General features: G+C 61.9%; 2 protein-coding genes across 2 annotated transcripts in view; one reads left to right on the forward strand and one right to left on the reverse strand.

Moving 5' to 3' along the window:
- Positions 1-8,444: 8,444 nt before the first annotated feature.
- TMEM59L (transmembrane protein 59 like) lies at positions 8,445-13,312 on the reverse strand. Its single transcript, XM_041425199.1, has 8 exons — positions 13,140-13,312; positions 11,316-11,560; positions 10,994-11,091; positions 9,655-9,801; positions 9,457-9,562; positions 9,035-9,146; positions 8,797-8,914; positions 8,445-8,618 (listed from the first exon to the last, which is right to left on the reverse strand). The coding sequence occupies exons 1-8, from the start codon at positions 13,310-13,312 to the stop codon at positions 8,457-8,459; spliced, it is 1,161 nt and encodes a 386-aa protein (XP_041281133.1). The 3' UTR covers positions 8,445-8,456.
- Positions 13,313-16,005: 2,693 nt separating this feature from the next.
- CRLF1 (cytokine receptor like factor 1) overlaps positions 16,006-23,379 on the forward strand; it is a 7,680-nt gene continuing 306 nt past the window's right edge. The window contains exons 1-7 of the mRNA XM_041425212.1: positions 16,006-16,320; positions 20,343-20,621; positions 21,653-21,782; positions 22,083-22,252; positions 22,485-22,642; positions 22,715-22,883; positions 23,145-23,323. Coding sequence (XP_041281146.1) covers positions 16,059-16,320; positions 20,343-20,621; positions 21,653-21,782; positions 22,083-22,252; positions 22,485-22,642; positions 22,715-22,883; positions 23,145-23,323 — 1,347 coding nt within the window. The 5' untranslated portion in view covers positions 16,006-16,058. The remainder of the gene's footprint in view (positions 16,321-20,342; positions 20,622-21,652; positions 21,783-22,082; positions 22,253-22,484; positions 22,643-22,714; positions 22,884-23,144; positions 23,324-23,379) is intronic.

Consider the following 23,379-nt stretch of genomic DNA (forward strand, 5'->3'; position numbering starts at 1 on the left):
CCCCAGAGGAAGGGCTTTCCATCCTTTCCATCCTTTCCATGAGGAAATTTTCCCAATACCCAGCCTGAGGCCATTCCCTCTGGTCCTGTTGTCCCCCTGGGAGCTGAGCCCGACCCCCCCAAGCTGTCCCCTCCTGTCAGGGAGCTGCGCAGAGCCCAAAGATCCCCCCTGAGCCTCCTTTTCTCCTCCTGAGCCCCTTCCCCACCTCCCTCAGCCGCCCCTCACTTGATCAGCACACCCTGATCTGTGAAAGACTTCAAACAAACTCTCCCCCTCTGTTATTTTTAGGTCCACCCTGATATTTTTAGGTCCACCCTGATATTTTTAGGTCCACCCTGATGTCTGAAGTGCAGCTATTTCTGTCCCAAAAGGGCTGTGCCCTCTCCATCCCAGGTGTGGTGGCAATGGGAGCTGTGAATGTTACACCTCTGCTTCCCCTGCAGGAAAAGCTGGATGCTGTAAATGCCTTTCACATGTTCCCCAGATCCCAGTTAAACTGAACCCCAGAAGGTCTCTCAAAGCAGGAAAAATGCATTTATAAGGCCCTGGAAGGAAGATGTATTCCATAACGACTCTGGTGACCAGGCGCGCTGACTTGTGTCATGTGGAGAAGGAACCAAGGGGGGTATTTCTTGTTATTTCATATTGCTGATGGGATTTTACCTCTGGCAGCAAATCCAGGAACTTTTTAGTTACCATTATTGTTTGATTTTATGAGCCATTTGGTATTTGTTTTTATTTCTCTTCGTTATTTGTTGAGTGCACTTAGCCCCCTTCCCCGAGCAGCCTGCCTTATATCTAAGGTGAATTTTATGACCAGTGTTAGCACAGCAATCTGAGCAACTCACACAACTGTAATATATTTATCCTGTGCACTCAGTACATCCAGGCAGGCCTGGAATTCCTACTGTGGAGAGCAGTGGTCTGCCTGGAAAATCCCAACTCTAACTGGACTGGGTTAAAAAAAACAAAACAAAACAAAAAGAAAAGGAATAAACTCCAAACTATTTACATTCTTCTTCTTTCTGATCTTGATTTCAAGCCTTCAGGATCTATTTGAGTCATATTTTCACCTTTTTTTTCATTTGTTTTTCCCCTTGCAAAACATGAGGTCCCTCCATGTACCTTTTGCTGCAAGCCAAGCTCTTGTGTATCCCACAGCTGGACTTTAAAATCCACAGCCAACACTGGGAGAGTAATGACAAAATCATGAGCTGGCAGCTCTGCCTTTCCCTCAGACCTCCTCATTTCATCCTGCTCAGGAGCAGGAATTCCTCACAGCTCCCAGCACCAGCATCCAGGGATTTCATTTTCCAATTTTTGTTAGATTTTTCCCAGCACAGGTTTGGGTTGGGGTTTTTTTTTTTTTTTTTTTTTTTTTTAATTTTTAATTTTTTTTTCCAATTCTTGTTACATTTTTGGCTGCTTTATTTCCCCTTGTTGCCGAGGAGGCTGCCATGACCTCCCTCGCTCCTCCTTGGGGATGTCCCAGCTCTGTCTCCTGCCTGCCCTGAGGGTGTGGCAGGGTTTCTCAGTGCCAGCGCTTCTCTCTGCTTTTATTCCCTCTGGATTTCTGCTCCACTGCTCCCTGCTAATCCCTGGGTAATCCTGACAGAGTGTGAGCCTGGGGAAGGTCGGGAGCACAGGCTGGGGGTGTCTGCTGTGCCAGGAGGATGGTCCAGCCTTTCTCCTCCCTCCCTCCCTTTTATCCTGCCCCTTTGGATGCATTTCCCCGTGGAGATGTTTGATCTGCTGTGGGCTGGCAGAGGTGGATCATCCCCTCCTTCCCCCTGCAGCTCCACCACGGCACAGAGAGAATTCCATGGTGGAGAGCGGCCACCAAGCCCAGGGATGTGAGACCCCCAGGGATGTGAGACCCTCAGGGATCTGGGACCCCCAGGGATGTGGGACCCTCAGGGATGTGGGACCTCAAGGATATGGGACCCTCAGGAATCTGGGACACACAGGGATGTGGGACCCTCAGGGATGTGGGACCCTCAGGGATGTGAGACCCTCAGGGATGTGGGACCCCCAGGGATCTGGGATCCCCAGGGATGTGGGACCCTCAGGAATCTGGGACCCCCAGGGATGTGGGACCCTCAGGGATGTGGGACACTCAGGGATGTGGGACCTCAAGGATGTGGGACCCCCAGGGATGTGAGACCCTCAGGGATGTGGGACCCTCAGGGATGTGAGACCCTCAGGAATCTGGGACCCTCAGGGATCTGGGATCCCCAGGGATGTGGGACCCTCAGGAATCTGGGACCCTCAGGGATGTGGGACCCTCAGGGATGTGGGACTCCCAGGAATCTGGGACCCCTTAGGGATGTGGGATGCCCAGGGATGTGGGACCCTCAGGGATGTGAGACCCCCAGGGATGTGAGACCCTCAGGGATCTGGGACCCCCAGGGATGTGGGACCCTCAGGGATGTGGGACCTCAAGGATATGGGACCCTCAGGAATCTGGGACACACAGGGATGTGGGACCCTCAGGGATGTGGGACCCTCAGGGATGTGAGACCCTCAGGGATGTGGGACCCCCAGGGATCTGGGATCCCCAGGGATGTGGGACCCTCAGGAATCTGGGACCCCCAGGGATGTGGGACCCTCAGGGATGTGGGACACTCAGGGATGTGGGACCTCAAGGATGTGGGACCCCCAGGGATGTGAGACCCTCAGGGATGTGGGACCCTCAGGGATGTGAGACCCTCAGGAATCTGGGACCCTCAGGGATCTGGGATCCCCAGGGATGTGGGACCCTCAGGAATCTGGGACCCTCAGGGATGTGGGACCCTCAGGGATGTGGGACTCCCAGGAATCTGGGACCCCTTAGGGATGTGGGATGCCCAGGGATGTGGGACCCTCAGGGATGTGAGACCCCCAGGGATGTGAGACCCCCAGGGATATGGGATACCTGGCCATGAGCTCTGTAGTCTCCCACCATCCTGGGGCACAGCCGAGCCCCGCCGGTCCCAAATTCCCCAATTTCAGCGACAATCCAACACAACCAGCACAAAACACGGGGACAGCAGCATGCCTTCCGTGCCAGGATGGAGCCAGCCTGGTTCTCTGGCTGGATGCCCACCCCAGGCAGTGCCCCCCACCCTGCGGAGCAGCGGTGCCAGGGATGGAACGCGGAGTGCGGCAATGCTGTGCCCTGTGCCACCGCAGGGCAGGGCACGGAGCACAGAGCCACCCCGGTCTGGCCTGGGGGAAGGATTAACACCTTCTGGCAGGAATCTTGGGCTCCTTCCACTCCCACACGGAGAGCTGACCCCCTCAGGAGCTGGCTCCCTCTCAGCTGGCGGCGTCGGCCATTCCCAGCTCCGTTTGGCACCGCGGCGAGGCCACCATCCCGCAGGTCCCCTCGGTGTCCAACACTTGTCATCCCCCCGAAAGCAGGGCGGGCTCCAGGTGCTGCAGCACCACCCCAGCCCATCGGGGAGCCTGCTTCCCATCCACCCCTCCAAAGCCCAGCTTCCCCGACCAGCTTGGCTGCTCTCCTCACCTGGCAGGAGAACACACGAGCGAGCGGGGAGCGAAGCCCCTCGCGGCGTTCCAAGAAGAAACGAAGGCCAGGGAATGGAAAATGCCTGTCACTGGCTGTGCTCCGAGGGTGCTCCGCTTCCCCACGGCAGCGCCAGGGCCCGGCAGCTGCGCCAGGCCCGGCCAGCGGCACCGCGCTCAACTCTGACATTTGAAGACAAGGAATAATTTGGCTTCATTATCCCACCCCCCCCGCACCCCCGCCCCCCGAGGGGTCCCTCGAGCCGGGCTGGAATGTGCGTGGTAGGGACAGAACCAATCCCATTAGCACGAGGAGATTGTTTTTCCTTCGGTTTTGTTGTTGTTGAATCGCCCGTGGCTCCGGCTCGGTGGGTAGGTGGCAGGAAGGAGGACGGGCAGGGGAAAGCCATGGATGTGTTTTCCCATCCCTGGCATGGTGCTGCCCTGCCCAGCTCCAGCAGCTCCGTGGGGTTTCCATCTTTGAAGGCCTGGTGGGCTTTGTGGTGGCTCCAGGCACGATTCAAAGGAGAATTTGTAAGGGAAAGGGCTCAGCTCCACACGTGGGGTCAGGAAGGTGCTTTGAGCCCTTGTCCAGCTCCCCATGTCACCTCCTCATCCTCGCTCTGTCCCTGGATGGGGATTTATCTCCATTGGGGTTAAAAGTGAATTTACAGCTCTGAGTGTTGGTCAGCAATTCGGGATTGCAGCTTTGTGCTGGCAGGAGCTGGGCCAAGAGCAGGGAGAGGCAGCTGGAGCTGCTGGAAAATATCCTTTCCCATCTGAGAGAGGAGCCCAGGCTCTGCTTCCATCACCTCCAGGAGCCCTGCAGCTCCAAACCTGCTGCTTCACCCAGGCTGGGGACTCTCATGGAAGAATGAGAACCATCACCTCCTTCCTCCTACAAGACAGGAATAAGAAACCTGCCCCGACCTCTTGGTGTCCTGCGGAATCTCCCTGGCATGCGAGAGGAAGGGGATCATTGGTCCCAAATCATCAAAAGGGGGATTGGCACATGGACTCCTCCTCCCTGCTGACCCAGTCCTGGGATTTCTGCTCTCTGAGGCATCCCAAGGACCCCAGTGCTCTCCCTGAGCAGAGACATCCTGGAGGAGCAGCCCCGGGGCTCCGGGACAAGGAGCTGTGAGTGCTCCTGAGGGGAACAACGGGGTGAGAAACAGGGACAAAGGCACAATTGGGAGCAGATGGCAGGAGGGGAGGGAAATCCGTGCCTGGCCCGGAATTCTGTGAGCCTGGTGGAGCCAGGCCAGCTCCCAGCAGCTGAGATTTTCTGGAGGGGACAACAGCAGCCCAATGCAGCCACCAAGAGCAGCCAGGGGGGCTGCTGACCCTGATTGCAGCTGGTGAGACCCCCACAACCCTCAGCACCCACTGCTGGCACAGAGACCAAGCCACTGCCAAGGAGGGAGAGGCCACAGGGGTCTGTGGTGGAAGTGTAGGGGGGAATTTGCTGGATTTTTCCCCACTTTTTGAGGCGACTTCTTGCCACAGATGCATGTGGGATTAGTTGTGGAGCTGTGGTTGGACACGTGGACACACAGGGGTGAGTGTGGGCATAAAGGTGAGCGTGGACACAAGGACATCAGGATGAGCATGAGGACAGGAGGATGGACACAAGGACACGAGGACATGAAGATGGACACGAGGACACCGTGATGGACACACATGGGCACACAAATGCTCACCCCAAGGCTCAGGGTGCCCCCATGCCCTCACCACCACCACCACCACGGGTTGGAGGGTGATTCCACCACAGCCTGGCCTGCCCGTGGCCACACACCACGAATTTCCCTTCCCCTGTGAAGAAATGAAAGAGGGAGTGAGAAGGAAAAGGCATCGGGTGGAAAAGCCCCCGGCTGCCTGCTGGGGGGAGTGGAACCAGCGAATTTCATGCGTCTCCTTCTTGTTAGAGTGGGGTCCCTCCTCACCTGCTCCTGGGCACAGTTTCCTGCCCCCCGAGCCAGCAGTGAGGAATCTGACTCCAGTTTAAAGACGAGGAGCTTGTCCACGGTCTGCAGCCCAGCTCCCATCCCAGGAGGGGACACGCTCGGGGCTCTGCCCGTGCTGGGCTGGGTTTGCCAGCTGTCTGCACTGATCTGGGGCCTTCCCGCCTCCCCCAGCACCAGCCCCTGTGAAAATTCGGCACAAAGACACCCCCTGGGGGTGTCCCTGCCCTCTGAGGGGCACTGGGTGGCCTGGGCCTGGCCAGGGGGGAGTCATCTCATTGTGCCCACCTCAAAAGCTGTTCTGTGCTGGGCTACATCCATCCCCCAGCCCTTCTCTCTTTTCCTGCCCTCCCACCCCGAGGCACTGCTGAGGACACCGTGCAAGCCCCCAAATCCCATCGTGGGCTGGGAAACGTGGCCATGGCACCCACTGAGCCCCCCATGCCAGCCCCACAGGGCCAAGGCTGCCCGGAGCATCCTCCCACAGAGGCAGCGAGCTGGGAACGCCATCCCTCTGCACTCCATTTAGGGACAACCCCCTCCTGTCCCCATCGTGCGAGCACTGAGCCACGCTCCCCTCCTCCCCAGCAGCGGGGAGGGGGTGACATCGCACCCCCCACGGAGGGACAGGCAGGGGACGTGCTCCGGCAGCGGAGGCTGCTGGCAGGGAGCGGACCAGGCCTTTGGAAATCCTTCTTTGGCCGTGACTCCTGCCAAGCACGCCGGCATCCATCCCCAGCACCTCTGCAGCCCTGGCTCCGCGTCCCGGGGCAAACGGGGGCTCCTCGGGGGCCCCCCGCCGCTGCTGGCTCCGAGCTGGGGACCCTGCTGAGCTACTGAAGTGCTGCAGACGAGGCTCCAGCCCCTCGCGTGAGCTGGCCTGCCGTGCCTGGCACCGGGAGAGCTCGGCTGTGCCGCGGGCACGGCGCCAGGACAAACACACGCCGTGGGGAAAGGAAAGGTGGGACACGGCAGCCCCCCCAGCGCCGCGTGTGTGCCGGTGTGTGACAGCTGGGTGTGACACCGGCGTGGCCTGATTGGCATTTTCCTTCCTCAAAATGGTGCCCACGGGTGTTTTCAGTGGGGAAAGCCCTGGATTCCCAACCTTTCCACGTGCACGGAGCCCTCCCTGATGCTGCATCCCCTCCTTGCAGCTCGCAGGGGGATGGTTTGGGGGGCTTGCCCCACAGCATCTCCTCCCACTCTTGATGCTGAATCTCTCAACCCTGCAGCAGAGAGGAGCTCTGTTCCATGCCCATGCCAAACAGCCCAGCAGGGATTTCTCTCTGGTTTGCCAGAGGTTTCATCCCAGCTCAGTTTCCAGAACGGGAACAGCCCCGTGCCCTCCTGCTGGCCCCATGTGGGGGATCAAACCCACTCCCATCCTGGGATCAGCACCCCACGAAGCCACCGACTCGCCCAGCTCTGGTACAAACCTTTTATTCTATTCCCCCTCCCAGCTCAGGGCTGGGTTTGCCCTTCGGAGGTGAGGCCGGGAGGGCTCCACCGGGGCCGGGAGGGCTCCACCGCGGCCGGGAGAGCTCCACCGCGGCCGGGAGGGCTCCTGCCTGGGGATCGGGGGAGCTGCCGTGGCTGGAACATCAAAAACTCCACCGAGCTTCACACGCGGCCGGAAAGCAACAACGAAAAGTGGACCCCAAAACAGACACGAGCCCCCCCCCCCCCCCAAGCCTCCCCCAACCCGGTTCCCCAAACCCAGATATGTTGGATGGGTGGAAGTGACACGGAGCAGCACAAAACCGGTGGGGACGGGGATGAGAGCCCCCGGTCCCACCACACCACGGCCCCCGGGAGCCGCCGGCACACAGAGAGAGCCCAAAAACCCAGGGGAGGGGTCGGGGGTAATAAGTTAATCTGTACAGACGTGTTAGGTGACACGGGGGTGGCGGGACCGACACCCTCCCGGCACAGGGGTGTCCCCGTGGGGCGCCGAGGAGCCGCATGCCGGTGCAAATCAACCCACGGAACGATGCATGAAATCGAGTGGTGGAGAATGGGGGGGAGATGGGGAGCGGGGAGACGCCTCCATGCCCAGGGGCTGTACCAGGGTGAGCCGTGCTTGGTCCCGCTGCCCACTTTGAGGGCAGCACTGTGAGCCCAGGGACACAGAGGCCGGGTCCTGCCTCAGCTACAGCCCCGCAGGCTGCTCCAGCGTGGGGCAGGCATGCTGAGCCCAGGATGGAGCCATCCCTACAGGATGCCGAGCCCAGGACGGAGCTGTCCCAGCAGCTCCCACCTCCTGTCCGAGCTTGGAGTCAGGGAAACGCCGCCTCATCCCCTGCTTCTTGGCACCAGGGCCAGCTCCCCAAGGGCATCACGGAGCAGGGAGGGGAAGGAGCCATCCCAGGGCCCCTCCACCGCTCCGGGAAGGGGCTGGCTGGGTGCTCGCGTGGGCACGGAGGCGGCGGGATCCGCTGCCGTCTCCGGCTGCCAACGCCAAATCCCTTCGCCACGTTTCGGCTCCCCGAGGCAATCGGCTCCGGCCGGCGGAAGGGAGTTCCCAGGGCCGGGGCCGGCGCCTCGGAGGCTCAGCCCAAGGTGGGAGGCCGGGGATGTGCCGAGCCAAAGCTCAGAAGGCTGCAGACACTCTCCATCCCCCACCGCAGCCGGCTCCCTCCTGCCCAGCGCTGGACCCATGCCCGGAGGGCTGCGGGGCCCCGGCGGCTCCGGGCGGGAGGAGACAGAGAGTCCCGCTCCGGGGACGGGCTCCCTCCGGCCTCGCCGCTCTGGCAGCTCCCCTCTCGGCTCTGCAAGCCAGGATCCCAGCTCTCAGCGCATCCCTGGGGGAGGCAGAGCCGCTGCCCGGCTCCTGGAGCCTCCCCCGAAGCTGCCGTGCCCGGGGAGGAGAGCGGGAGCCGGAGATGCCCGTGCGGGAGCTGGGGAGGTGGGGAGCCGGGCGGGATGGGGGGCGATGCCGTGGGGATGGTGAGAGGGAGGTGGAGGCGGTGGGAAGGGGCGGGAGCGCTACAGGATGGTCTTGTCCAGGTCGACTTTGAGGGGCAGCGGCCCCGCGTCCTCCCCGCCGTGCGCGGGGCACAGGGTGACGGTGATGACGGGCGGCAGGGGGAAGGTGCCAGGGCCATCCAGGTCCTCCAGGTACTCCTTGTCCCCGTTGATGCTCAGAGGCTGGAAGAGAGGCAGAGACAAGAGTGCAGCCCCAGAAAGGGGTGCAGCTCACCCCCAGATTGGGGGCACCACGGGGCTGGCTGTGGATGCACCTCACACCCCACGCAGGGGCACAGCAATGTCCCACCCAGCCGTGCCACCTGTCCCTGACACCCTGGGGGCTGTGCTCACCCCATACCTGGGTCTTGACGTGCTGCTCGGGGGCAGTCACCAGGCTGGCACAGCTGAGCCACAGCATCACCATGATGGAGAGGAAGAGGCAGGCGGCCAGGATCCAGCGAGGAAGGCCCGAGCGCCTGTAGCACCCCACCACCCCCCACCAAAGAGGAGGCACGAGTTTATGGCAGGGCACGGGCTGGGAATTGGGGTTGGGGGGGATCTGCTCTGCCACGTCCAGCAGGTCCCAGACCACCTACTTGGACATGCAGCCGAGGAAGTCGTGCTCCTGCTGCGGGGGCTCCGGGGGGTGCGCCTTGGCTTTGCCCCGCGGCTCCTTCACGGGGGGCTTGTCCCCCTTTGCCCGGGGGCCTGGGAGGGGGGAGGCGATGCTGAACATGGGCACCCAGGTGGGCACACCCTCCCCTCTCGCATCCCCTTGCCAGCGTGGTGGGGGTCCCCCTCTCTCCCCAGGACCCTCTGCCCGCTAAGGGGGCACAGATGATCCCAGCAGCTTCGTGGAGCAGGGCCCCATCCAGAGCCCCCCCGGCGTGGGTGGGGGTGTGGGAAGCTGATCAGACCCGAGGAGCGGGAAATTTGTTCGGCTCTGGAGAACTCGGAAGGGAGCCAGGAGGGCTCGGAGGCTCCCAGCCCCCTCCCAGCAGCCCAGACCCCCCTGCACCTGTGTGGGGCTGGGGGACACCAGGGCTGGATCCTGATCCCAATCCTGGCTGTGCTGGCTGGATCTCCAGGGCCTCGGGTGCTGGATACTCCATCTCAGGCTGGGACTGGATCGGCAGGGAGAGAGGGAGAAGGCAGTGAGGAAAGGGGTTCCCACCCCTCTGGGCACCCACAGAGGGGGTCCTGGGGACACCCCCACCTGAAACACCACGACTTTGCCATCATCCGCCTGCAGGTAGAAGGTCCAGGTGGAGGAGATGAAGCTCTGGGCAGAGCTGACGATGTCGTTGCAGAAGGTGGAGACCAAATCCAACATGGAAAACGACTGCGCTTTCAGCTCCAGGCTCTGCAAAGGAGTGGGGACATCACCTCAGTGCTGTCCCCTCATCACCCACCCTGGCAGGGCACATCCCACCCCGAGGTCGTGGCTGGGTTGAGCCGGCTGCTCAGGTCTGGGCTCAACCTGCTTCTCCCAGGCACAGAAAGGGATGTGCCAGGGCTATGCTCCACTCCCAGGAGGGTCACCAAGCGAGGGCTGTGATCTCTGGGGTGACCACCCAGCTTTGGGGCCATCACCCAGCCCCAGGACCGTCCCTTTGGGGTGGGATCACGCTCCTCTGCCGGAGACAATGGGAGCGGAGCAGCCGCGGTGCCGAGGGCGTTCCTCTCCTGGCAGCCTCTCGGTGCCCTGGATTCTTGGCCGTCGCGGCAGTTTGTTATTTTTAAAGCATCCCTGCTGGAATCCGCTTGGCTGCTCCCTGCCACTGGCTCCGAACATTTTCCGACAGCCCCTTGCACGGTCAAACCAGCAAACAGGAAATAAATAGGTCAGATTCTGTATCTAATTATTATGCTAAATCTGCTTTGCCTGCTCGTCTGGGAACCTGAGGAAAAATGCTTCGGGTGGGTGGAGGGGGTGAGGGCCCTCCCTGTCACCCCCAGTCACCCCCAGATGCTCATCCCTGGCCTTGGAGAGAGGTTGGGAAATGGGATCAGGCACCGGGAAGGTCTTAAAACTGGGCTGCAAAGGAGGGGGTTCAAAGGAGCTTTTCACTCTTTTTACGGCGCGGATTCATCTTTGCCCGCACGTGCACGGAGCCAAAAGCCTCTTCCTTGGGCCAAAGTCTAATTTAATTAATTGGGCAAAAGCTGAATTAATTAAATGTAGGAGGGGAAAGCGTTGCTGATTGCTGGGAAGGATAACAAATCCAAACTGGGGGAGTCTGCCACGACCTCCAGTCAGATCCTCTCACGCTGGGAATTCCCTGTGGTCTCCCTGCCTGGCCCAAGCCAAGCCCACCTCCATTAATTTGCTTTTTAGACTTGTGACAAAGCAACCAGTGGTGCCTTGGATCAGCCTGGCACATCTGGAGCTCTCATCCGGATGGATGGATGGATGGATGGATGGATGGATGGATGGATGGATGATGGATGGATGGATGGATGATTGGGCTGCACATGTGGGGTGTCCCCCATCCCAAGGAAGGGGGGAACTGTGCTGAGCTCCATTCAAGGAAGGATTTCCCCATCTCCTTCACCTTCTCCTTCCTGCTCTCCTCCACCTCGGGCAGCTGCTTGCGGCACCCGGTCACGCACCCAAACTGCTCCTCTGCGTTCCCGTAGGCTTCAGCACAGGCTGGGGGAGAGGAGGGGTCAGGGTTGGGGGGTACTCAGTCCCTGGGACCCCTGTGCCCCTCCCCACTGCCCCCCGGGGCACATCGATCCGGGGCTGCGGGGCGGGATGCTCCAGGGGTGTCGGGTGTCGGGTGTGGCGCTGCTCCCGGTGGGATTTGGGGATGGGGATCCCCCCCGGGACGGCGTTTGGGGCGAGGGGGCCGCTCGGCCACCGGCTTCTCTCACCTGCTTCGCACTCGGCTCTGGTCGTGTTGAGCTCGGCGCTCGCATCCACGAAGTGACAGATGGAGAACAGCCGGCAGCCCCGGTAACAGGCGTTGAGAACAGCATCCTGCGGCGAGGAGGAGGAGAGCGTGGAGCTGGCACCGGGCTCAGCCCGGTGGCTGAGCCGGACACCCCCAAGGCGGCCCCCCGCATCCAGCGGGGGGGGCACCGGGCAGCGCCGCCCCCGCCCAGGAGCGTGGTGACGGCTGGCACCCCAAAGCAGGGAGAGCTGCCTGCAGCCCCCCGGGTGCCCCCCACTCTGGGTCTGCACGGGGCCGAGTCCTCCTGGAGGGTCCCCCCATCTCTGTTGACACCATCCAGGCCCTGGCATGGGCTGGCAGGAGGTGGGGTGCACTGCTCTGGGGCAGGGGTACAGATTTGGGGGGCCGGGCACATACTGAGGGGATGTGGGGGGCACACAGAGCCTACACGGAGGTCACCGGGGTTGGGAAGGCTCAGGATAAAGGGGTGACACTGTGGGCACCCCAAAGCCGTGGGGATGCTCTCACTGGGGGCACCCCAAAGCTGCTGGAGGAGACCATTGGGGGTGCCCCGGTGCCCCCCATGTCGCTCCCACTGGGGGTGTGCCCCAGTGTGGGCCTGCGTTGGCAGAGATGTCCCCACTGTTCCTGGTGGCCCTGCTGCCTCTGCTGTCCCCAGTCCCCTCCAGCGCTCCCAGTGCCCCTGGTGTCCCCCCTGGTGCCCCCATTGCTCCTGGTGCTCAGTGTGCCAGCTGTTCCTGGTGCTCCCCATGCTCCCAGTACTGACCCCGATGGCCCTGGTGCCCCCCAGTCCCGTCCCCCCCAGTGCCCCCAGTGCCCCGACGCTCCTGGTACCCCAAATGCTATTGATGCTCCCCACACCCCTGGTGTCTCCCAGTACTCCCAGTGCCCCCGATGCTCCTGGTACCCCAAATGCTATTGATGATCCGAGATTTCTGGGGAGCAGAGGGTGTAGGGGGACCATGGGCTAAGGGAGGCGCTGGGGGGGATGCAGGAGGGTTCAGGAGGAGCGGGGGGTGCGGGGGGACACAACAGGACCTGGGGTCACCCTGACACGGAGGGGCTGAAGAGAGCAGGGGGACTGAGGCCATGGCCGGGAACCGCGTCACACTGGCACTGGTGTCACTGGTGTCACACAGGGGTCACCCCTTGTCTCGATGCCACCCACATGGACCAACCCCTCAGGAGGATCCCCAGTGTCGGACCCCACTGTGCCACCCTCTGTGTGCCTCAAGGCTCACTGAGTCACCTTCATGCCTCCCCTCCTCATCCTCACTCCTCAGGGCCCCCCGGGCGGTCCTGGGCTCTCCCTGACACCCCGGATTTCCAGCTGTGATTTCCCCTGACTTTAAAGGAGATCAAAGGCACCTCCCACACCCCCCCTCACCCCTGCCCTGCCCATTCCCCTTATTTATGGCAGCACCCCAAAGTGGGCCCGGGGGGAGGAGGAGGGGGAGGGCTGGGGGCTCGGCTAACCTCCGGCCCTAATGGGGAACACATGGCAAGACCCCGGCGCGGGGAAGGGGGGGGGTCTCCCTGTCCCAGCTCAGCACTGAGGGGTGCTCCGTGTCCTGGGGTGGGTTGGGGGTGCTGGGGGGCGCACCCCGTGCCCCCCCCGGGAGCAGGGAGCGGGGCCTCTCCTCGCCCCGCCAGTTTATTCATCTTATTAATCAAAGCAGGGCCGGCAGAAAATGAGCTGCGGCCGGGCCGGCGGGGCTGCCAGGGCGCTGCGCTCCCCTTCCCCCTCCTGGAGCCCCGCCAGCCCCGGCCCCGGGTCCGGCACCGGTGACGAATGGCCGAGTAAATGGGGTAGATTGGGGGCTGCCACCGTAAATCACCGCGCCGCAGGTGGGGCTTCCACCGGCGGCAGGGGCAGAGCCGCAGCCCGGACCCCCGGGGGCACCGGGAGCCTCGGGCCGGTGGGCACCGCTCCCGCAGCACCTGCCCGCGCTGCATCCGCTCACCTTTCCACTGGGAAAAAAAAAAAAAAAGCCTTTCCCAGGCAAAAAAAAACCCCTCCAAGCTGGCAAATACTTGCTGCCCTCCCTCCTCCCCTCTCCAGGAACACTCGATGCCTTTCGCATTTATCACTACTGACCTACATTTCTTCCCCGGAGCCTTTGGGGAAGCCTCAGGCTCCCCCCACGTTGTCTGGGGTGTCCCCACTGTCCCTTCCGCGGACGGGGCACCCTTCACTCCATGTCCCAGCCCTGCAGAGCCCATCCCTCGTGCTCAAGCACCCTCTTGACATTCCTTCCCCTCCTCTAGAGCAGCTCAGACTCCGTCACGGGACTGTTTGTGCTTCCCAAAGCAAACAGAGGCGGGAAGGTGCGGCCGCCCTGAGGATGCTCTGGAGGGAAAGGGTGGTGGGGGCGGCAGAGAAGGGGTTAAGCGGGTTATAAATTACCCATGGATGTGGAAATGTGACTGAGAGGAATAGAAAGCAAACTCTGCCTGCTGGATTCTTTGCATTTCTTGCCTCTTTATTTTTCCCCCAGGTCACTTTAAAAGGATGCAGGCAGTCGAGGCAGCTCCGCTGCGCCTCTCCTCCCGCTTTTCCCGGGGTTTGGGTTGTTTTTTTTTTTTCTTGTTTGTTTTTTACACCCTGGCCCTTGAGCCAGATGCTGTCTGCGTCCAAGGATTTTATGGAGTGAGCTCTGGCTGGGAAATCAAGTAATTAGATTAATTCAGGGCCCTGGTGACACATGATGGAGGGAGGCGGGAAGGTGACGGCTGGTGGGAAGCCGGACCGAGGATGCTCAGAGCGGTTTTGGGGATGTCCCCAGGGCCACCCGCGTCCATCTGGGAGGAGCCGGGGCAGAGCAGAGATTTCGTGGCAGGGAGCTGGGCCCCATGGCCAGATCCTGCCCCGCAGCGGGGCAGAGAGGCCCTGGGAACGGAGCCACGCCGGGGGGGGCAGCGGGACCGCGCCGGCCTCGGGGGACCCCCGTGCTGACGCCGAGAGCCCGGGCCGGGGGTCAGAGGGGGGGTCCGGGCTGGATCCTGCCTCCGGCCGGTGCCTGTGAGCTCGGCGGCTCGTGGGCCGGAGGGAGCAGCTTTAAAGGTCACTGTCAAAGGGCAGCGCTGACCACAGCTGCGCTGAGCGGCCGCCGCTGACTCAGAGCGCGGGACAGCGGCTCGGTCACCTCCGGCTGCTGCCTGACGGGTCCTGACGCCACCCTGGCACTGCCCGGGGTTGGGGACCGCTGTCCCCTCACCCAGTCCCCATGCCACAGGTGCTGCTGCGAGCTGGGAGGTCCCTGTGCCACCTGGGGTGACAGCCCACCGTGTCCTAGGTGACACCAGAGGGGACTGACACTCCCATCACCGCTGTCCCCCCATCTTCCCCCTGCACCCCAAACACAGCCTCCAGCCACCTCCTGATGATTCCTCTGCCACCCAGAGCCACCCGTGTCCCCTCTGCCAGCGCCAGGGTGGAGCCACCCCCTCCCCGGGATCCCCCCCCCGCGCCTGGCTCCCCTAAACCCCACAAATTCGGGGTGCACGCCGAGCAGCCCCGCCGGCGCTGGGGGCAGGGTCTGGGCACTGCAGGTGGGCAGCCGGGGTGGCCGCTGCTCCCGGATCCTCCTCCAGAGGGGGAATTTCTCCTTTTCCCCAGCACCCAGCGCTGGCTGCGGTCCCCGGTGGCTTCCCGGGGGGCGCGGGCGGTGGGTCGGGACCGCGGGCGGCCGCCAGCCCCCGGGACAGCCGTGATTCACTCGGCCAGACTGCGGCCGCTGGGGCTGAAGTTTCTCAGGCTGGGTGGCTCCCGGAGCCTGACATTTTTGGGAAATTTCAACAAAAACAGTTCAGAAGCTTCCAAAAAACAGGACGATGGGAAAAGGCATTGTTTGGGCTCCCTCCCCCTCTCGTTTTTTATTGTGTTTTCTAATCTCTGCAATCCCTGCTGGTGCCCAGCACCTCGGAGCCCCACTCAGGGTCACCCCCCGGCTCCCCCCACCCCGAGTCCGTGGGGCACCCCGAGCCACCCAGGTGTCCCCTGCCACCCTCCACGCTCCGTTCCCGGCAGGGAATGCTGTCCCCTCTCCTCACAGCTGGGGACACGTGGGGACAGTGGCCTTGCCGCGACCAGGACCTGCTGTCCCGGGGGTCTGTGACCTGTCTGGGGGTCTGCAAAGCTCTGGGTGCCACCGAGACCCCGGTGGGAGCACGGGGAGGGACACTGGGGGATGCCCAGGTGGGTGGCTTTGTCCCGATGCTGGTGGCACTAGCGGACATGCCACCACCCCTGAGGACAAACTCAGTCTGGGGGGACTTGGAGCCACTTGGGGTGGTTTTTCCACTTCTTTGGGGTTTTGAGGGGGAAAGCCCATAGATGATGGATTCGATAGAAAACATCGGGATTTATGGGATGATATTCCTGTTTTCAACCCAGAAATAAGCAATAACAGGGCTTTGGATCTCGAAGGCGCTCGGAGCGTGGGGAAGCCGCGGCGGGGGGGCCCGTTCGGCGGCGAGAGCGGCCCCGGGGGCGCGGGAGGGTCCGCGCGTGAGTCACCCGTGGGCCGGCGGCCCCGGAGCGGCTCTTACTCACCTACCGGGGGGGTCGGGGGGAGCGGGACACCGGCCCCGGGGAGGGCTGGGGGCGTCCAGCATCCCGCGGCGGCAGCGGGCACCGGGCGGGGGCCAGTCCCGGGGCCGCTCCCGGGGTCTGTCCTGTGGCCGGTACCGGAGCGGGACGATGGAGTGGGGGGGGTGGCGGGGCCGGTGGCTTTCTGCCCCCCCGGGGGCGGTCCCGGGGCGGGGCCAGGGCGGCAGTTGGGGCTTTGGTAACCGGGGGTTGCTCAGACTTGCTCGGGACTTCCCCGGACGTGCCGGTGCGCTCCGCCGCCCCGGGCACCGACGGGCACCGGAGCAGGCCATGCCGCCGCCGCCGCTGCTCCCGATGCTGCCGCTGCTGCTCCTGCTCTGCCCGCGCCTGCCCCGCGCCGACCCGCTCTCCTGTGAGTACCGGCAGCACCGGGCGGCTCCCGCAAGGTGGGCGCGGGGCGGGCGGGGGTCCCGTCGGGGCCACGCGGGCTCTGCGCGGAGCCCCCCGGGGCTCTCCCGTCCGGCTCCGGCCCCGGCGTGCGGAGCCCGCCGAGGTTCCCCCGCTCCTTTCCGCGTGTCCCCTTCCCCCCCAGCGGTGCCGGGATGCGGAGCCCCCCGGGGCTGCCCGTTCCCCTCCGTGCGCAGCGTCCCCCCCGGCCCCGGGATGCGGAGCGGTCCCGGGCGCGGCGGGGGCACCGCCGGGCGCACCTCGGGGCTGCGCTTCGCCTGCTGCGGAGGAGGACGGGGACCCCCCCGCGGAGGGCAGCCGGGACCCCCTATCCCCTCCCGACAGGCAGCCGGGACCCCTCATCTCCGTCCCCGCAGCCCAGCCGGGACCCCCCCGCCCCTTCCCCGCAGAGAACAATAGAGGAACCTTTTTTGTGCTGCCCCCCATCCCCGAGAGCAGCGAGGAGAGCCCCCCTCCCCCGGAGCAGCGAGTGCTCCCTCTCCCCACGGAGAACGGGGACCCCGAGAAGGGCCGGTCCCCCTTGTCCCCCCTCCCCGCCGTCCCTGGGGGGCCCCGCGGTGATGCCCAATTTGGGGTCCCCACCCGGCGGTGGCAGGTCCGGGAGGTGCCACCTGTGGGCTGAGCTGTGCAGCGGCCTCAGCCCCGCGGGGATCGGGGTGCCCCCGGCCATGGGGGGGACACACGGGGGATGGATCCCCCCTTCCCCACAGAGCCCTAAACCCGAGGGACCCCCCAGTCCCGCCCCGCTGCGGCCCGAGCCAGGGGAGGGCGAGGTCCCGCTCCCCGCAGCAGGAAGTTTGGCTTCCTCCCTATGATGGGAATTTCTCAAGGCGATGGATGTTCTCCGCTCCGACGCGCGAACGGGACCCGCCAGAAACGGCACCGCTCGCCCGGCAGCTCCCGCGCCCCCTCCCCGGCCACCGCCACGGACCCCCGAGCCGACCGCGTCCTTAACGGGGGGCTCCCGCGGGCGTTAATTGGGGCAGGAATTGCCGGAGCAATAGGGCGGGGAGGAGGAACGCTCCAAAAATCCCTTTAGGGGCCGTCCCGGTGGCTCTCGGTGCCCAGCCCGGTGCCCACCCCGGTGCCCGGCGGGGCTGATCCCACCGGGGACCAGCGAGGCCACGGGCGGACCCTCGGTGGGGCTGAGCCCGCACCTTTCTCCTCCCAACCGGCCGGGTTCCCCCCCGGACCCCCATTTCCCCCTCCCCACGGGGGTCCGGGGCAGCGCTGGCCCCGCGGCCCCTCGACGTGCGGCGCTGGCGAAGGCGAAGCCAAATCTCCTTTTAGAGAGCGAAAGTTTCCCCTCGGTGCAGCTCGGCCGCGCTGGAATGCCTGGGCTTTTTATAAATCCTTCCTCCAGCCCAGGGATGGGCACGAGAAATGCCAGTCGGGGATGAGAAAAGGGGAAAAAAAGACTGGAGGGCAGAGTAGAAAAGAGGGATAAGGCATTTTTGGGTACCCTGTCTGCCCGCAAACCTCGCTGCTCGAGTTTTAGAAGAGCTCAGACTACACATATATATTTAATTTTATTTTTCCTGTGGAATTCAGAGCTTCCCAAATTCCCTTTTGTTCTTCAGGGCAATTATTTCTATTTTCCTTTAACCCCCTGCACAGCTCAATAAATCTTTTTTAACTGCGTGATCTCTGACACTTATCGGAGCTTTTTTTTTTTTTTTTTTTTTTTTTTTTCCTCCCCCCTTTTCTTTGCCAACCCCTTAAAACTCCGATATAAAACTAAAATGAAATCCGGCCCTTCGGAAGAAAAGCATAAACGTTCCCGACACCTTGGAAATGTGGTTTTACTTTATAGCATTACTTAGCACCTGATCAGCATTTTTTTTTCTTTTTTTTCTTTTTTTTTTTGCAATAGAGAAGCCATAAAACCCCCGAGCAGGTATTTTCGTTGCAACTTGCACATTCCACAGCCCGCCTGCTTCTCTCCGGCCCTTTCCTCTCCGATCGGAAAACTTCACACTTTTCCCTTTTAAAACACATGTTCGGCTCTGCGGCCGTGCTGAGAGGGGAAAACAATTCCAGGGGGGAAAAAATATAATATATATATGTATATAATTGGCCCCTCCAGAGGCTCCTGCTTGGAGGAGGGAGAAAAAAAAAAAAAACAACCAAAATCCAGGGGAAAAAAATACAGAGAGAGAAAATTGGCCCCTCCAGAGGGTCCTGCTCGGAGGATGGGAAACGTGTCTGTTTTACGGTGCTCGTGTGAGTTTCTGGGGCTGTTTAGATTAAGGTTTAGGAGAATCGGGGCTGGGAGTGCTGGGTCTGTTATCGGCAGAGCCGCGGCAGCTCCGGGCTCGGCTCGTGGCGGGGTCGGAGCGGGGTGGGCTCCTTGGCAAAGAGGGGGGGGTGAGATTTCCAGAGGCCTGGCTGGCCCTGGGAAGGGTTTGCTCTGGGGGGAGGGATGGATCCGTCACCATCCGCGGATGCTCGGGGTGTCCCGGGGTACCCAGCAGCATCCCGCGCGTGTTTGGGGTACCTGGCACCGATCCGGGGGTGCTGGGGGTACCGCGGGGCGCCCCGCACCAACCCACGGCTCTTTGGGGTACCCCAGGCTGCTTTTCCCCGCTGGAATTCCTTCCTCTCCCCTCACCAGCATCCCCCGAGCACCGGCGGCAATTCCTAATTAAGCGTCCACGGCATAACGCGGATTCCGAGCGCTAATTGCGCAGGGTGCGGAGCGCTAATTAGGGTCTCTCCTAATGCGTGCCGGGGATTTTGGGATCGCCGGGTGGGAGCCGGGCGCTGAAAGCCGATCGGGGCCGGCAGGTCGGAGGGGCGGGGAGGTCGCGGCACTTTCCGGGAGGTAATTTGGGATGTTATTAGCCCGGCGCGTGCGGATGGAGCCGATAAGGGCTGACGGACGCGGAACACCCCGCGGCGGGGGAGCCTCGCGGCCGAGGGGGCCCGGGGTGAACCGGGGTGGGAATTCTCCTGGAGGAGGGGGGAATTCTCCTGGCGGAGGGGGGAATTTCTCCTGGAGGAGGGGAAATTTTCCCCCCATCCCTCCCAGCCTCGGGATGGCGAGGGGAGAGCGGTGGGGTTTGGGAGCACATGGTGAGGATGAGGAGGGAGCTCTTGGGAAAAGCGCTTCCCACCCCAAGGGGGAAATGCCGGACTTTGGCAGTGTTGGAAAAGGGGGGGAGGGGGGAAATCCCCTCGAATTTTCTTTTTTTTTTTTGAAATCCTTTTGTGGCGGAAAAAACTTCCCAAGCTGCAACCCAGCCCCGCCCCAGCCCTGGGGGAAATAAAAAGATTAAAAAGTGGATATGAAAAGTGTTTTAGAAGTTCAAAAATAGATGTAGATATAAAAATAGATATGAAATGAGTTTCGATATAAAATGTATGTAGATATAAAAGTAGGTGTAAGGCGTATTTAAATAGATAAAAAATAGGTGGGTATTGAGATATAGAATAAATACAAAAATATTTAAAGAGATAAAAAAGATATAAAATATCTTTAGGTATAAAATGGATATAAAATATGCAGAAGTAAAGAATAGATATGAAACACATTTAAAGCAATGCAAAATAGAAAGCAGTGTCTTTAAACGGATGTAAAATGGAAACCACTGTGCTAAATTGATACAAAATAGATACGTGATGATTTAAATCTATATAAATTAGATACGTGATTTAAATCAGTATAGGCTTGCGATGATTTACATCCATGTAAAACAGCTAAACAACGTATTTAAATTAGCACAACACATATATGATGACTTAAATTGATACAGACGCGATGATTTAAATTGATGTAAACTAGCAAAACAATGCACTTAAACAGACATAAAACATATTTAAATGAACACAGAAGAGACACCAAGGCGTTGAAATCAACGCAAACCAGACGCAAAACTTATTTAAACACACTTAAACAGCTCTAACCCCGCCAGCTCCACACCAAACCCCCCCCCCTAACCGTGCTCTCTGTCTCTCCGGCTGCAGACCCCGCCGTGATTTCCCCCCAGGACCCCACCCTGCTGATCGGCTCCTCGCTGGTGGCCACATGCACGGTCAGCCCGGACTTTCCGCTGAAAGCCGAGGACCTGTACTGGACACTGAACGGGCGGCGCCTCCCGGCCGCCTCCTACGCCGCCCTGGGCCCCTCCACGCTCAGCGTGGCCCTCGCCCGCCTCAACGGCTCCAGGCAGCAGTCGGGGGACAACCTGGTGTGTCACAGCAGAGATGGTGGCATCCTGGCCGGTTCCTGCCTTTATGTTGGATGTACGTGGGTGGCAATGCGACGTGATGGGGTTTGGTCACTCTGTGCAGGGGTGTGGGCACTCTGTGATGGGGTCTGGGCACTGTGTCAGGGTCTGGTCACCCTGTCAGGGTCTGGTCACTCTGTGCTGGGGTCTGGTCACTCTGTGCGGGGGTGTGGGCACTGTGTCAGGGTTTGGTCACTCTGTGTGGGGGTGTGGGTGCTCTGTCAGGGTCTGGTCACTCTGTGTGGGGGTCTGGTCACTCTGTGCAGGGGTGTGGGCGCTCTGTGCTGGGGTCTGGTCACTCTGTGTGGGGGTGTAGGCATTCTGTGCTGGGGTGTGGGCACTCTGTGCTGGGGTGTGGTCACTCCTTGTGGGGGTCTGGTCACTCTGTCAGGGTCTGGTCACTCTGTGCTGGGGTCTGGTCACTCTGTGCTGGGGTGTGGTCACTGTGCTGGGGCATGGTCACTCTGTGCCAGTGTCTGGTCACTCTGTCAGGGTCTGGTCTCTGTGCTGGGGCATGGTCACTCTGTGCAGGGGTGTGGGCACTCTGTCAGGGTCTGGCTGCTCTGTGCTGGGTCATGGTCACTCCCTGTCAGGGTCTGGTCACTCTGCACTGGGGTCTGGCCATCCCATGTCAGGGTCCAGCCGCTCTGTACCGGAGTCTGGCCAGCACTGGGATGTGCCTCCCCCATGGGAGAGAAGCCAGGGATCCCCCCAGAGCAATCAGCCTCCTGGTTCTCACCAAACTGTGCCAGGAGCTGCTCTGGTGGAGCCCTGAGAGGCTGCTTCGGCAAAGCCTCGGTTAAAACGCGCTTGTCCGAACCAATAATCGTAAGATTTTATCTCGGGCTATTTTAAGGACGATGCTACGTCCCAGGAATATGGGATCGGAACGGGGAACGCAGCTCGGGTTTGTTTTTTGGGTCGCTACGCATTCCCGGGAATACAGAGGCTCAGCTGGGAATGCAGCTTGGATTTGGGGTTTGTGTCTCCGTGGCTGGAAAAAACCAGCTCTGGAACATTTTGTTCTTTGGTTTTTGTCTCTCCCAGTACCCCCAGAAAAACCAGTCAACATCACTTGCTGGTCCAAAAACATGAAGGACCTGACCTGCAAGTGGGCGCCAGGGACAGAAGGGGAGACCTTCCTGCACACCAACTACACCCTCAAATACAAGCGCAGGTGGGTGCTCACCTTCATCCCCGTTTTGTTAAAAATTTGGAGTGGGATTTAATGGGAAACAGGGAAGGGGCAGCTCCATGCCTCCTGGCTGGGGTGCTGCTGCTGGGATGAGTTTCCTCATGGAGCTGGGGAGGGTGAGGAGCAGCTGCTGCGGGCCTGGTTGAGTTGGGAATCCCTGAGTGAGCCTCGGGGCCGGTCCCCCAATTCCGGCAGCGTGGAAAAAAAACCAAAAAGTGACCCACGGGAGCATCGCGGGGGTGGGGGAGCGGTGCCAGCACCTCATCCATCACCTGCCCGCAGGTGGTACGGCCAGGACAACACCTGCCAGGAGTACCACACGGCCGGAACCTACTCCTGCCACATCCCCAAGGACCTGGCCCTCTTCACGCCCTACGAGATCTGGGTGGAGGCGTCCAACCGCCTGGGGGTGGCCGTGTCCGACGTGGTCATGCTGGACATCCTCGACGTGGGTGAGCCACGCCACCGCCGCGGTGTCCCCGCAGTGCCGGTGACCTCTGCGGGGAGCGGCCGCGCCGGGCTGGGGCGGGGGCAGCCAGGAAATGGGCGATATGTGAGCAGAATTGCTCCTAATCGAGTTAGGCTGTTTTGCTCCGAGTCGCTTTTTACATCCGCGGCTCCTTAACCCTCGCGGCCCCGCGGCGCTGCCCCGCTGTCGCCGCCAGCCCTGCCCTGTCCCCGCAGTCACCACGGACCCGCCGTCGGACGTGCACGTCAGCAGGGTGGGCGACCTGGAGGACCAGCTGAGCGTGCGCTGGAGCTCCCCGCCGGCCCTCAAGGATTTCCTCTTCCAAGCCAAGTACCAGATCCAATACCGCGTGGAGGACAGCTCCGAGTGGAAGGTGCGTGGGCACCGCCGGGGGACAGCGCGGGGTGGCCGGGGGTCCGGGTGCTCCCGTCTGGTCCCTCTGCAGGTGGTGGATGATGTGGGCAACCAGACCTCGTGCCGCCTGGCCGGCCTGCGCCCCGGCACCGTCTACTTCGTCCAGGTGCGCTGTAACCCTTTCAGCATCTACGGCTCCAAAAAAGCCGGCATCTGGAGCGACTGGAGCAACCCCACGGCCGCCTCCACCCCACGCAGCGGTGAGTGCGGCCGGCAGCGCCCGCCGGTGCCGCCGGTGCCGCGCTCCCCTCCCCGCGCACCGGGGGATGTGCGGGGGCCCTTCCCCGCCCCGTGCCCGGCACCCGGATTTCTCGCAAAGGAGCCAATTTGGAGCTCGGCTTTCCCACCTGGGAGCCAAAACCTGCTCGTGTTCCTCCGGGCCCTCCTCATTCACGGCACGGCGGCGATGGGGGCGTCGAGGCGCGTCCCCCCACGTGCCGCTGACCCCCTTGTCCCCGCAGAGCGAGTGGCGGGGGGCTGCGACCCCAAAGGGGGGGAGCAGAACACGACGCTGCGGCGGGAGCTGAAGCAGTTTTTCGGGTGGGTGAAGAAACACGCCTACGGCTGCTCCAACCTGGGCATCAAACTCTACGACCAGTGGCGCGTGTGGCTGCAGAAATCGCACAAAACACGCAACCAGGTAGGTAAGGAGCCTTTCGCACTTCTTCTCCCCGGCTGGGTGGGGACGGGGGGTGG

Source organism: Onychostruthus taczanowskii, unplaced genomic scaffold (genome assembly GCF_017590055.1).
Source record: "Onychostruthus taczanowskii isolate IOZ18803 unplaced genomic scaffold, ASM1759005v1 scaffold112, whole genome shotgun sequence".
NCBI lineage: Eukaryota > Metazoa > Chordata > Aves > Passeriformes > Passeridae > Onychostruthus > Onychostruthus taczanowskii.

Bases quoted from the DNA above. Each gene is read 5' to 3' on its own strand.
- TMEM59L (XM_041425199.1), bottom strand. From the start codon at position 13,312: ATGCAGCGCGGGCAGGTGCTGCGGGAGCGGTGCCCACCGGCCCGAGGC. The intron at 9,147-9,456 runs GTGCAGGGGGGT...CCCCCCTCCCAG, and splicing joins TGTCCCCCAGCCCCACACAG to GCCCCCGGGCAAAGGGGGAC. The intron at 8,619-8,796 runs GTATGGGGTGAG...CCTCTCTTCCAG, and splicing joins AGCAGCACGTCAAGACCCAG to CCTCTGAGCATCAACGGGGA.